This window comes from Ranitomeya imitator, chromosome 4 (assembly GCF_032444005.1).
Source record: "Ranitomeya imitator isolate aRanImi1 chromosome 4, aRanImi1.pri, whole genome shotgun sequence".
Taxonomy (NCBI): domain Eukaryota; kingdom Metazoa; phylum Chordata; class Amphibia; order Anura; family Dendrobatidae; genus Ranitomeya; species Ranitomeya imitator.
In genome coordinates, this window is record NC_091285.1 from 384,132,429 (window position 1) to 384,146,411 (window position 13,983).

Consider the following 13,983-nt stretch of genomic DNA (forward strand, 5'->3'; position numbering starts at 1 on the left):
CGTGAAAATAAAAAATCATTTTTCTTTCCTCAAAAATGATGTTTTAGCAAGCAATTTTTTATTTTCTCAAGGGTAACAGGAGAAATTGGACCCCAGTAATTGTTGCCCAGTTTGTCCTGAGTACACTGATACCCCATATGTGGGGGTAAACCACTGTTTGGGCACACGTCGGGGCTCGGAAGGGAAGGAGCACCATTTGACTTTTTGAATAAAAGATTGGCTGGAATCAATGGTGGCGCCATGTTGCGTTTGGAGACCCCCTGATGTGCCTAAACAGTGGAAACCCCTCAATTCTAACGCCAACACACCCCTAACCCTTATCCCAACTGTAGCCGTAACCCTAACCACAACCCTAACCGCAACACACCCCTAACCCCAACACACCCCTAACCCTAACCACAACCCTAATTCCAACCCAACCCTAACCCTAAGGCTATGTACCCACGTTGCGGATTCGTGTGAGATTTTTCCGCACCATTTTTGAAAAATCCGCGGGTAAAAGGCACTGCGTTTTACCTGCGGATTTACTGCGGATTTCACCTGCGGATTCCTATTGAGGAATAGGTGTAAAACGCTGCGGAATCCGCACAAAGAATTGACATGCTGCGGAAAATACAACGCAGCGTTTCCGTGCGGTATTTTCCGCACCATGGGCACAGCGGATTTGGTTTTCCATAGGTTTACATGGTACTGTAAACCTGATGGAACACTGCTGCGGATCCGCAGCGGCCAATCCGCTGCGGATCCGCAGCCAAATCCGCACCGTGTGCACATAGCCTAATTCTAAAGGTATGTGCACACGCTTCGGAAAACGCTGCGGATCCGCAGCAGTTTCCCATGAGTTTACATTTCAATGTAAACCTATGGGAAACAAAAATCGCTGTACACATGCTGCGGAAAAACTGCACGGAAACGCAGCGGTTTACATTCCGCAGCATGTCACTTCTTTCTGCGGATTCCACAGCGGTTTTACAACTGCTCCAATAGAAAATCGCAGTTGTAAAACCGCAGTGAAATGCGCAGAAAAACCGCGGTAAATCTGCCATAAATCCGCAGCGGTTTAGCACTGCGGATTTATCAAATCCGCTGCGGAAAAATCCGCAGAGGACCAGAATACGTGTGCACATACCGAAACCCTACCCCTAACCCTACCCCTAACCCTACCCCTAACCCTACCCCTAACCCTACCCCTAACCCTACCCCTAACCCTAGTTCTAACTCCAACCTTAGTGAAAAAAAAAAAAATTCTTTATTTTATTATTGTCCCTATCTATGGGGGACAAATGGGGGGGGTCATTTACTGTTTTTTTATTTTGACCACTGTGATAGATTATATCACAGTGATCAAAATTCACATTGGAACGAATCTGCCGGCCGGCAGATTCGGCGGGCGCACTGCGCATGCGCCCGCCATTTTGGAACATGGCGGCGCCCGGGGAAGAAGACGGACGGACCCCGCCAGGATCAGTAAGTATAAGGGGGGGAGATCAGGGCACAGGGGGGGGGAGATCAGGGCACGGGGGGGCGTCGGAGCACGGGGGGGGGAGGGATCGGAGCATGGGGGAGAGTGATCGGTGTGCGGGCGGGTGGATCGGTGTGCAGGGGGGGTGGATCGGAGCACGGGGGGGATCGGAGTGCGGGGGGGTTTGATTGGAGCACGGGGGGGTGTGATTGGAGCACGGGGGGAGCGGACAGGAGGACGGGGGAGCGGAGCACAGGACGGAGGGGAGCGGGCCACAGATCGGGGGGCTGGGGGGGCGATCGGTGGGGTGGGGTGGGGGCACATTAGTATTTCCAGCCATGGCCGATGATATTGCAGCATCGGCCATGGCTGGATTGTAATATTTCACCATTTTTTTAGGTGAAATATTACAAATCGCTCGGATTGGCAGTTTCACTTTCAACAGCCAATCAGAGCGATCGTAGCCACGAGGGGGTGAAGCCACCCCCCCTGGGCTAAACTACCACTCCCCCTGTCCCTGCAGATCGGGTGAAATGGGAGTTAACCCTTTCACCCGATCTGCAGGGACGCGATCTTTCTGTGACACAGCATATGCGTCACAGGTCGGATTGGCACCGACTTTCATGACGCATACGCTGTGTCACAGGTCGGGAAGGGGTTAAAGGGAAGGTGCCATCAAAAAAATTTTTTTTTCAGAAATTGTAAAAATGTAAAGAATTAATGATTGCATTTTCTTAAAAAATATTATCATTTGTTTATAATTTAGTAAAATATGAAAAATAATTTGAAAAGTTTTGGAATTTCCACTTTTCAACACTAGGGGGAGCAGCTGCTGAAATTTCAGAAAAACCTAGTGTACAAATAGCTCACATTACTGCACTGCAGTAAATATGGGCGGAGTCTGCTGACGTGTGTGATGTCTCCTCTCCTCTCCTTATGGGTGTTTGCTAAGGGATTAGAGAGGATGATATTCAGGAACCCAGTGAGCAGCCATTTTGTTGGTGACTGCAGAGTATGGCTGCCGTCACACTATCAGTATTTGGTCAGTATTTTACCTCAGTATTTGTAAGCCAAAACCAGGAGTGGAACAAATAGAGGAAAAGTATAATAGAAACATATGCACCACTTCTGCATTTATCACCCACTCCTGGTTTTGGCTACAAATACTGAGGTAAAATACTGACCAAATAATGATAGTGTGAAGGCAGCCTTATACTGACAAGTAGACAGTCACCAAGGATGGCAGGCAGCAAAAGGATTCTGGGAGATATGTGGTGGAGGGAGCAGGGTGACAGCAGCACAGAGTATTTCAGGAGAGCAGTGTGCTGGTCTTTGGGGGCCCCCTGTTTGGTGCGAGGAGCAGCCAGGGATTGTACATAGAGCGCTGTCTTTTATACACATGGATGGACCGTCTGCTCCACAGAAATCCAGGAAACATTTCTGCAGATTGATGGCCTGTTCTGATCCAGACTTTGCATGCAGACCCCATTCCCCTCCTCAGCTCCTGTCTTCTCCATCCTGTCCTGGCGATGTGTGAAAGCGAGGTGACAGGCACAGTCCGGGGTGACGCTGGGAAGGAAATGTAGCCATATAGTAACGATAAAAATGAGACCCCTCTCTTCAGCTGCCTCACCAGCCCTGACTTCACCTAACTGGAGGTCATGCTTTACCCTCTATTACCCCAGACCCGCGTGCAGGTGCTCAGCCAGAACCACCATAGAATGGGTCCGCTTTCTGAAGATAATACTGCCATAGTGTTGTCACATAATACCGCCATATAGATCACACACAATACTATCAAATAGATCACACAATACTGTCATACAGTTCTCACATAATACCACCATATAGATTACACATAATACCGCCAGTGTTCTCACATACCACCATATAGATCACACATAATACCGCCAGTGTTCTCACATAATACCGCCATATAGATCACACATAATACCGCCAGTGTTCTCACATACCACCATATAGATCATACATAATACCGCCAGTGTTCTCACATACCACCATATGCTTCTCACATAATACCGCCATATAGATCACCCATAATGCCGCCACATAGATCTCACATGTATTGTAAATAAAGACTCGGCCAGAATAAAGTCCTTTATTAATCTTTTTTATACCATACCGAACGCATAATCCTCGACTCCCTCATCTCCCACAACAAAAATAATAAACCACAATGGGGAAAGACACGCAGGGGGGAGAGGAGTGCATAGGAGAGGATTAGATACTGACTGCTGCGCCGTGTATCTAATCCTGTCCTGTGTGATACTGTACACAGGACTAGATTAGCTACACAGGACAGAGGTAGCAGTGGTAGATGGTATATAAAGGCAGGCATCAGTGGTAGATGGTATATAGAGGCAGGCAGCAGTGGTAGATGGTATATAGAGGCAGGCAGCAGTGGTAGATGGTATATAGAGGCAGGCAGCAGTGGTAGATGGTATATAGAGGCAGGCAGCAGTGGTAGATGGTATATAGAGGCAGGCAGCAGTGGTAGATGGTATATAGAGGCAGGCAGCAGTGGTAGATGGTATATAGAGGCAGGCAGCAGTGGTAGATGGTATATAGAGGCAGGCAGCAGTGGTAGATGGTATATAGAGGCAGGCAGCAGTGGTAGGTGGTATATAAAGGCAGGCAGCAGTGGTAGATGGTATATAGAGACAGGCAGCAGTGGTAGATGGTATATAGAGGCAGGCAGCAGTGGTAGATGGTATATAGAGGCAGGCAGCAGTGGTAGATGGTATATAAAGGCAGGCAGCAGTGGTATATAGGGGCTAGTAGCAGTGGTATATAGGGGCTAGTAGCAGTGGTATATAGGAGCAGGTAGCAGTGGTATATAGGAGCAGGTAGCAGTGGTATATAGGGACAGGTAGCAGTGGTATATAGGGGCTAGTAGCAGTGGTATATAGGGGCTAGTAGCAGTGGTATATAGGAGCAGGTAGCAGTGGTATATAGGGACAGGTAGCAGTGGTATATAGGAGCAGGTAGCAGTGGTATATAGAAGCAGGTAGCAGTGGTATATAGGAGCAGGTAGCAGTGGTATATAGAAGCAGGTAGCAGTGGTATATAGGAGCAGGTAGCAGTGGTATATAGGGACAGGTAGCAGTGGTATATAGGAGCAGGTAGCAGTGGTATATAGAAGCAGGTAGCAGTGGTATATAGAAGCAGGTAGCAGTGGTATATAGGAGCAGGTAGCAGTGGTATATAGAAGCAGGTAGCAGTGGTATATAGGAGCAGGTAGCAGTGGTATATAGGGACAGGTAGCAGTGGTATATAGGAGCAGGTAGCAGTGGTATATAGAAGCAGGTAGCAGTGGTATATAGAAGCAGGTAGCAGTGGTATATAGGAGCAGGTAGCAGTGGTATATAGAAGCAGGTAGCAGTGGTATATAGGAGCAGGTAGCAGTGGTATATAGGGACAGGTAGCAGTGGTATATAGGAGCAGGTAGCAGTGGTATATAGGGACAGGTAGCAGTGGTATATAGGAGCAGGTAGCAGTGGTATATAGAAGCAGGTAGCAGTGGTATATAGGAGCAGGTAGCAGTGGTATATAGAAGCAGGTAGCAGTGGTATATAGGAGCAGGTAGCAGTGGTATATAGGGACAGGTAGCAGTGGTATATAGGAGCAGGTAGCAGTGGTATATAGGGACAGGTAGCAGTGGTATATAGGAGCAGGTAGCAGTGGTATATAGGGACAGGTAGCAGTGGTATATAGGAGCAGGTAGCAGTGGTATATAGAAGCAGGTAGCAGTGGTATATAGAAGCAGGTAGCAGTGGTATATAGGAGCAGGTAGCAGTGGTATATAGAAGCGGGTAGCAGTGGTATATAGAAGCAGGTAGCAGTGGTATATAGGGACAGGTAGCAGTGGTATATAGGGACAGGTAGCAGTGGTATATAGAAGCAGGTAGCAGTGGTATATAGGAGCAGGTAGCAGTGGTATATAGGGACAGGTAGCAGTGGTATATAGGGACAGGTAGCAGTGGTATATAGAAGCAGGTAGCAGTGGTATATAGGAGCAGGTAGCAGTGGTATATAGGGACAGGTAGCAGTGGTATATAGAAGCAGGTAGCAGTGGTATATAGGAGCAGGTAGCAGTGGTATATAGGGACAGGTAGCAGTGGTATATAGGGACAGGTAGCAGTGGTATATAGAAGCAGGTAGCAGTGGTATATAGGAGCAGGTAGCAGTGGTATATAGGGACAGGTAGCAGTGGTATATAGGGACAGGTAGCAGTGGTATATAGAAGCAGGTAGCAGTGGTATATAGGAGCAGGTAGCAGTGGTATATAAGGGCTAGTAGCAGTGGTATATAGGGGCAGGTAGCAGTGGTATATAAGGGCTGGTAGCAGTGGTATATAGGGGCAGGTAGCAGTGGTATATAAGGGCTGGTAGCAGTGGTATATAGGGGCAGGTAGCAGTGGTATATAGGAGCAGGTAGCAGTGGTATATAGAAGCAGGTAGCAGTGGTATATAGAAGCAGGTAGCAGTGGTATATAGGAGCAGGTAGCAGTGGTATATAGAAGCAGGTAGCAGTGGTATATAGAAGCAGGTAGCAGTGGTATATAGGGACAGGTAGCAGTGGTATATAGGGGCAGGTAGCAGTGGTATATAAGGGCTGGTAGCAGTGGTATATAGGGGCAGGTAGCAGTGGTATATAGGAGCAGGTAGCAGTGGTATATAGAAGCAGGTAGCAGTGGTATATAGAAGCAGGTAGCAGTGGTATATAGGAGCAGGTAGCAGTGGTATATAGAAGCAGGTAGCAGTGGTATATAGAAGCAGGTAGCAGTGGTATATAGGGACAGGTAGCAGTGGTATATAGGGACAGGTAGCAGTGGTATATAGAAGCAGGTAGCAGTGGTATATAGGAGCAGGTAGCAGTGGTATATAGGGACAGGTAGCAGTGGTATATAGGGACAGGTAGCAGTGGTATATAGAAGCAGGTAGCAGTGGTATATAGGAGCAGGTAGCAGTGGTATATAGGGACAGGTAGCAGTGGTATATAGAAGCAGGTAGCAGTGGTATATAGGAGCAGGTAGCAGTGGTATATAGGGACAGGTAGCAGTGGTATATAGGGACAGGTAGCAGTGGTATATAGAAGCAGGTAGCAGTGGTATATAGGAGCAGGTAGCAGTGGTATATAGGGACAGGTAGCAGTGGTATATAGGGACAGGTAGCAGTGGTATATAGAAGCAGGTAGCAGTGGTATATAGGAGCAGGTAGCAGTGGTATATAAGGGCTAGTAGCAGTGGTATATAGGGGCAGGTAGCAGTGGTATATAAGGGCTGGTAGCAGTGGTATATAGGGGCAGGTAGCAGTGGTATATAAGGGCTGGTAGCAGTGGTATATAGGGGCAGGTAGCAGTGGTATATAAGGGCTGGTAGCAGTGGTATATAGGGACAGGTAGCAGTGGTATATAGGGACAGGTAGCAGTGGTATATAGGGGCAGGTAGCAGTGGTATATAAGGGCTGGTAGCAGTGGTATATAGGGGCTAGTAGCAGTGGTATATAGGGGCTAGTAGCAGTGGTATATAGTGGCTGGTAGCAGTGGTATATAGGAGCAGGTAGCAGTGGTAGATGCATAAGAAAATAAAAACTCTGTACTTACCTTCAGTCCTCTCCCAGGACGTGCTGAGTCATGTTCAGGGCAGAGCAGTGTGACATCTCCCTGCTCTGCTCTGAACAGGTCGGCAGTGAGCAGTGATTGCAGCCTGTGCTGTAATACTAAGTACAGGCTGCAATCACAGCTCCTGGCTGCAGATACTCACCCCGACCCTCGCTCCCATCAGCAGCTTCTCCCTGGCAGCTCCTGCTATGATCGCACACACTGAGCTGTGTGTGCGATGATAGAGGAAAAAAACAAAATGGCCGCGATCTCCTCTCACAGCTGTGACGTAGCAGCCCAGTGAGCGTGCCCAAGTCACAGCTGAGGCAGGAGAAGCGGTCGGAGCCCGACTGTTGGCTCCTATGTCCATGGCTGCCGTAAGTGAGGTGTGCAAGTGTCGTGTCCAGACACTTACACCCACACTAATGAAAATGGCGGCCTCCAGTGGCAAAAGTAAAAATGAATAAATAAAAAAGTATTAAAGTACTACATTTACTTTTGTATTAAAAATAATTGATTATATAATCAATAATTATTAATACAAAAACTAAAATCACGGCACCCTCCCTTTAACCATGATTTTACAGGAAGTGTGGCAAAAATGCAGCGTTTTTGCTGTGATTACAGTAAAGAGAAAGCTTACTTACAGCAATTTCATACATCACAGCAAAAATAATGCAGTTTTGCACTTTCTTCAGAAGGTCATAAAAAAATAAAAACACACAATGTGAACAAAGCCTATGTGAGCACTCAGGAACCCCCACTGCCATATATCCCATGCTCCCACATAAAAAAAAGGATCAAGAGTTCAGAGTAATGGAAATCAAGATGTAGTTGTGTGCTGACAGGTCCCATTGACTCATAAAGGGGATCATTATGGTCTGTTGAGGAGTGTGTGAAATATGATAAAGTTTGACAAAGCTTCAAATGCACATATAAGTATTGCCTAAAAAGCATAAGTTAAGAACAAATAAATGGACCATTTATATACACAAACACCACATACCTTCCTCGTTCCTCCTTCAGATTTTCATTCTCTTGCATTATAAATGCCATGCGTGCTGCTAACTGCTCCTTCTCTTGATGAATATTTTGTCTGGCTTCTCTCTCAGCATGAAAATCACTACAGTAGATATCAATCTGAACATGATGATATACAAGAAAAAAAAACAACGGGTCAATTATCAACCGAACAGTTGGGAAGTTAAGCTAAAGCGGTGATTGGAGGGGCAGATTTCTGCCCAGAAACAAGCACTGATTTACCTAATACAAGTCAATTGGTCCATAGATTGAACACCAATCACACGGACCCATAAACTGGGGACGTAACGATTGTTATGTGATTGTTCTGTCCCCATAAGTATGCTCCCTGTTTACACAAAGCGATGTGCTGCCAACAACAATGACGCCACGATAAAGTCTCCAAATGGGTGACCGTCGGCTGTTAATATGAACACTTGTTCCAATTATCGACGTATGTAAAAACCCAGAAGTGATAGTTCTAAAAATTGGATCCGAAAAAGTATTCAAAATTGCTGTCAGGAAGCATATTAACATCTTGCTTACATGACGTACAGCTACCCTAAGGCTGCTTTCACACATCTGTTTTTTTCCCCATCAGTCAATCAGTCGAATGTTGAAAAAAATGGATGTGACGGATTTGTTTTTTCGCCGGACTAACGACTAGTTGATCCAGCTAATTGGATCCTAAAAAGAAAAAAATCAGAGCATGCTCAGTTAAAAAAAAAAAAAAAAAAAAAAAAAAAACACAACAACAATCTGTAGACCATAGACTTCCATTCTAGCAAACGACGAAACGTTACTATGTCCGTTTTCTCCGGCCGCCGGATAAACAATTTTTGACGGATACGGCGAATGAAACAAGAGGCCATCCATTGCAATCCGTCGCTAATACAAGTCTATGAGAAAAAAAGGTATCCGGCGGCAGCATTCACCGGATTTTTTTTTTTTTTTTTTTTCAAAATTCGCCGGATTGAGACTGACGGCAAAAGACTGATGTGTGAAAGGGGCCCAAGTCATATACTGGCTGCCCAACTGATGAGAGATCAAGAACTGAGCCCACATCTTTGCTGGCATACGAAGGCCGATATTCAGCCTCTAGCAGTCGTGTGTGGAGTCTGCCTGCAGCTGTTAAATTTGATAAAGGGGTTGTATACCACTAGGATAGCCCCTTCTTACTGAATGGTTTTCCCTGTTAGAATAAATACACCTATTCTCACCTCCTGTGCCGGCGTCATTCCAGCAGTGTCAGCACTCAGCGTTCCTGGGATTCGCATGAGGTTGTTAGGTTATGTGTACTCTGCATCCAATCAACGTTGGAATTACTGTCTCCACCTTCGGACTTAAATGAGTATTCCCATCTCCAGGATCCTATCCCAATATGTAGTAGGTGTAATAATAATATTAGCAAATAACTCCAATTAGAAATGTAGTACAGTTTTTCTGATTCACTATGTCTCTTGCCTTATGTGCAGGCATTGCAGGACCTTAGGTATTCATGGTAACGACCACTTGCAACTAGCTAACTGTGACAATATAATTGGTCGTAACCATGAATACTTAAAGAAGTTGTCCACTACTATAACTTTTTTTTTTCTCATAAATCTTGCTATTATGTGCCACTGAAAACATCCACTGTGTTTATTTTAGCAATATTACCTTTTATCATGCTGTAGCAGCACATCTTCAGTGCTGAATCAAGCTCTTGTGGGGTTAATCAACAACTTCCTTTCTCCTGACTTGTTGTGCTCTAATACTACAAGTTCCATGATGCATTGCACTTGCTTCTAAGCCCGATCCTAGCACACCAACTCCAAAACACACCCAAAACACACCCATTTCTGTCCAACCTCCTTTTTACATTTGTCCAACCCACACTCCATTACACACAGAGATAGACAGAGAGAGAGATAGATGATAGATAGATAGATAGATAGATAGATACTATATATCTATGTCTATTTCCATAGATATGTCCATATCCATGTTTCTAAATCTCTTCACCCTTGGAGATTTTTTCCTTTTCGTTTATCGCTCCCCTTCTTTCCAGAGCCATAATTTTTCCGTAAATATGGCCATGTGAGGGCTTGTCTTTTGCGGGACAAGTTGTACTTTTGAACGACACCATTGGTTTTACCATGTCGTGTAACAGAAAATGTGAAAAAAATTCAAAGTGCGATGAAATTGCAAAAAAGTGCAATCCCACACTTGTTTTTTGCTTGGCTTTTTTGCTAGCTTCACTAAATGCTAAGGCTGTGTGCACACGTTGCGGATTCGATTGCAGATCCGCAGTGTTTTTTGCTGCACGGAATTGCATCAAATCCGCAGTGTAGTGCACAACCAATGTAAGTCTATAGGAACCGCAGACTTGTTGTGCACATGCTGCGGAAAAAGCAGCACCGAAACGCAGCTTTTTTTTTCCGCAGAATGTCACTTCTTTTGTGCGGATCTGCAGCGTTTCTGCACCCATAGACTTGCATTGAGTCGGGGACATCCGCAGCAAAACCGCACATGTAAAAAAGATGAGCAGTTTTGCTGCGGATGTGGGTCTGAGAAACGTTGCAGTTCGGGAGGATGGAAGTGTGTGGGCGGTGACTGTGTGCGTGTAAGTGTGCGGGCGGGGTCTGCGGGCTGGTCGGATGTGTGCGGGTGTATGCTGGACTGTTCGGGTGTGTGCGGCTCTGTGCGGGGGGTCTTTGAGGGTGTGTGTGCAGACATCATCCGATGGGACTACAAGTACGCAGCATCCAATCTGCAGCTAATCCGGATGTAATCCGGACAGTGGACAAGCACCCTACACTATCCATACATCCGTCTGTCCTTCTGTCTGTCACGGATATTCATTGGTCGCGGCCTCTGTCTGTCCTGAAAATCCAAGTCGCTGATTGGTCTCGCCAGCTGCCTGTCATGGCTGCCACGACCAATCAGCGACGGCCACAGTCCGATTAGTCCCTCCCTACTCTCCTGCAGTCAGCGCCCGGCGCCCGCTCCATACTCCGCTCCAGTTACCGCTCACACAAGGTTAATGCCAGCGGTAACGGACTGCGTTATACCGCGGGTAACTCATTCCGTTACCGCCACTATTAACCCTGTGTGAGCAAGTTTTTACTATTGATGCTGCCTATGCAGCATCAATAGTAAAAAGATCTAATGTTAAAAATAATTTTAAAAAAAACCTGCTATTCTCACCTTCCGTAGTCAGACGATGCGCTCGCGCCAGCCACCAGCTTCCGTTCCCAGAGATGCATTGCGAAATTACCCAGAAGACGACTTAGCGGTCTGGGAACGCAAGATGGCGGCAGCCGCGCGCGCATAGCCAGAGGTTCGCTGGATCTACACTGGAACCCGGCGGGCAAGTATATAACTATTTTTTATTTTAATTATTTTTTTTTTTTTAACAGGGATATGGTGCCCACACTGCTAAATACTACATGGGCTGTGTTAGATACCGCGTGGCTGCTATATACTATGTGGGCTGTGTTCTATACTGCGTGGGCTGCGTTATATACTACATAGCTGCTATATACTACGTAGGCAGTGTTATATACTACGTGGCCTATATTAACGCATCGGGTATTCTACAGTATGTATGTATGTATGTATGTATGTATGTATGTATGTATGTATGTATGTATGTATGTATGTATGTAGCAGCCACATGGTATATACCACAGGCCACGTAGTACTCCTATATATTACGTGGCCTTTTCTATATACTAGGTGGCTGCTATATACATACATACATACATATTCTAAAATACCCAATGCGTTAGAATCGGGCCACCATCTAGTCTATCAATAGATATATCTATCCAGATATATCTATAGATAGATATATGAATAGATAGATGTATGCATCTAAAGATCTATCTATATGTAGATTTGTCTATCCATCTCATCCATCATCTATCTGTGTGTGTAATGGAGTGTGGGTTGGACAAATGTAAAAGAGGAGGTTGGACAATAATGACATCACAAATCTTTTTTTTTATTGTTCAATAATACATCTTTATTTAGCTTTCAAAAACGCATACAATAACGCACCAAAAATGCATAAAAACCGCACCAAAAACGAATAAAAACAAAAGCATCAAAACTGTGTCAAAAACGCATCAAAACTGCACCAAAAAAAAAAGCGCAAAAACGCATCAAAACCGCACAAAAAACACACCAAAAACTGCATAAAAAACACAAAAAACGCAGCTGCGTTTTCTGCCAGGAGATGCAGATTTTGTGCAGAAAATTCTGCACCCAAATCTGCAATGTGTGCACAGCCTAAAACTGACCTACCATTATGATTCTCCAGGTCATTACGAGTTCACAGACACCAAACATGTCTAGGTTCCTTTTTATCTAAGTGGTAAAAAAAATTCCAAACTTTGCTAAAAATAAATAAATAAAATAATTGCATCATTTTCCGATACCCGTAGCGTCTATATTTTCTGAGATATTGGGTTGGGTGAGGGCTAATATTTTGAGTGCTGAGCTGACGTTTTTATTGATACCACATTTGTGCAGATGCGTTCTTTTGATCGCCTGTTATTGCATTTTAATGCAATGTCGCGGCGACCAAAAAAACATAATTTTGGCTTTTGATTTTTTTTCTCGCTACGCCATTTAGCGATCATGTAATTTTTTTATTTTTTAACCCCTTTATGACCCAGCCTATTTTGACCTTAATGACCTGGCCGTTTTTTGCAATTCTGACCAGTGTCCCTTTATGAGGTAATAACTCAGGAACGCTTCAACGGATCCTAGCGGTTCTGAGACTGTTTTTCCGTGACATATTGGGCTTCATGTTAGTGGTAAATTTAGGTCAATAAATTATGCGTTTGTGATAAAAACGAATATTTGGCGAAAATTTTGAAAATTTCGAAATTTTCACAATTTGAATTTTTATTCTGTTAAACCAGAGAGTTATGTGACACAAAATAGTTAATAAATAACATTTCCCACATGTATACTTTACATCAGCACAATTTTGGAAACAAAATTTTTTTTTTGCTAGGAAGTTATAAGGGTTAAAATTTGACCAGCGATTTCTCATTTTTACAACGAAATTTACAAAACCATTTTTTTTAGGGACACCTCACATTTGAAGTCAGTTTACGGGGTCTATATGGCTGAAAATACCCAAAAGTGACACCATTCTAAAAACTGCACCCCTCAAGGTGCACAAAACCACATTCAAGAAGTTTATTAACCCTTCAGGTGCTTCACAGCAGCAGAAGCAACATGGAAGGAAAAAATGAACATTTAACTTTTTAGTCACAAAAATTATCTTTTAGCAACAATTTTTTTAATTTCACAATGGTAAAAGGAGAAACTGAACCACGAAAGTTGTTGTCCAATTTGTCCTGAGTACGCTGATACCTCATATGTAGGGGTAAACCACTGTTTGGGTGCACGGCAGGGCTTGGAAGGGAAGGAGCGCCATTTGACTTTTTGAATCAAAAATTGGCTCCACTCTTTAGCGGACACCATGTCACGTTTGGAGAGCCCCTGTGTGCCTAAACATTGGAGCTCCGCCACAAGTGACCCCATTTTGGAAACTAGACCCCCCAAGGAACTTATCTAGATGCCTAGTGAGCACTTTAAACCCTCAGGTGCTTCACAAATTGATCTGTAAAAATGAAAAAGAACTTTTTTTTTTTTTCACAAAAAATTTCTTTTCGCCTCAATTTTTTCATTTTCACATGGGCAATAGGATAAAATGGATCCTAAAATTTGTTGGGCAATTTCTCCCGAGTACGCCGATACCTCATATGTGGGGGTAAACCACTGTTTGGGCACACGGCAGGGCTCGGAAGGGAAGGCGCGCAATTTGACTTTTTGAATGGAAAATTAGCTCCAATTGTTAGCGGACACCATGTCGCGTT

General features: G+C 44.6%; 1 protein-coding gene across 1 annotated transcript in view; it reads right to left on the reverse strand.

Annotated features, from left to right (window-relative positions):
• The window catches only part of OPTN (optineurin), a 106,065-nt gene that overhangs the window by 15,755 nt on the left and 76,327 nt on the right, over positions 1 to 13,983 (reverse strand). Inside the window, 1 exon segment of the mRNA XM_069765201.1 lies at positions 8,091 to 8,224. Coding sequence (XP_069621302.1) covers positions 8,091 to 8,224 — 134 coding nt within the window.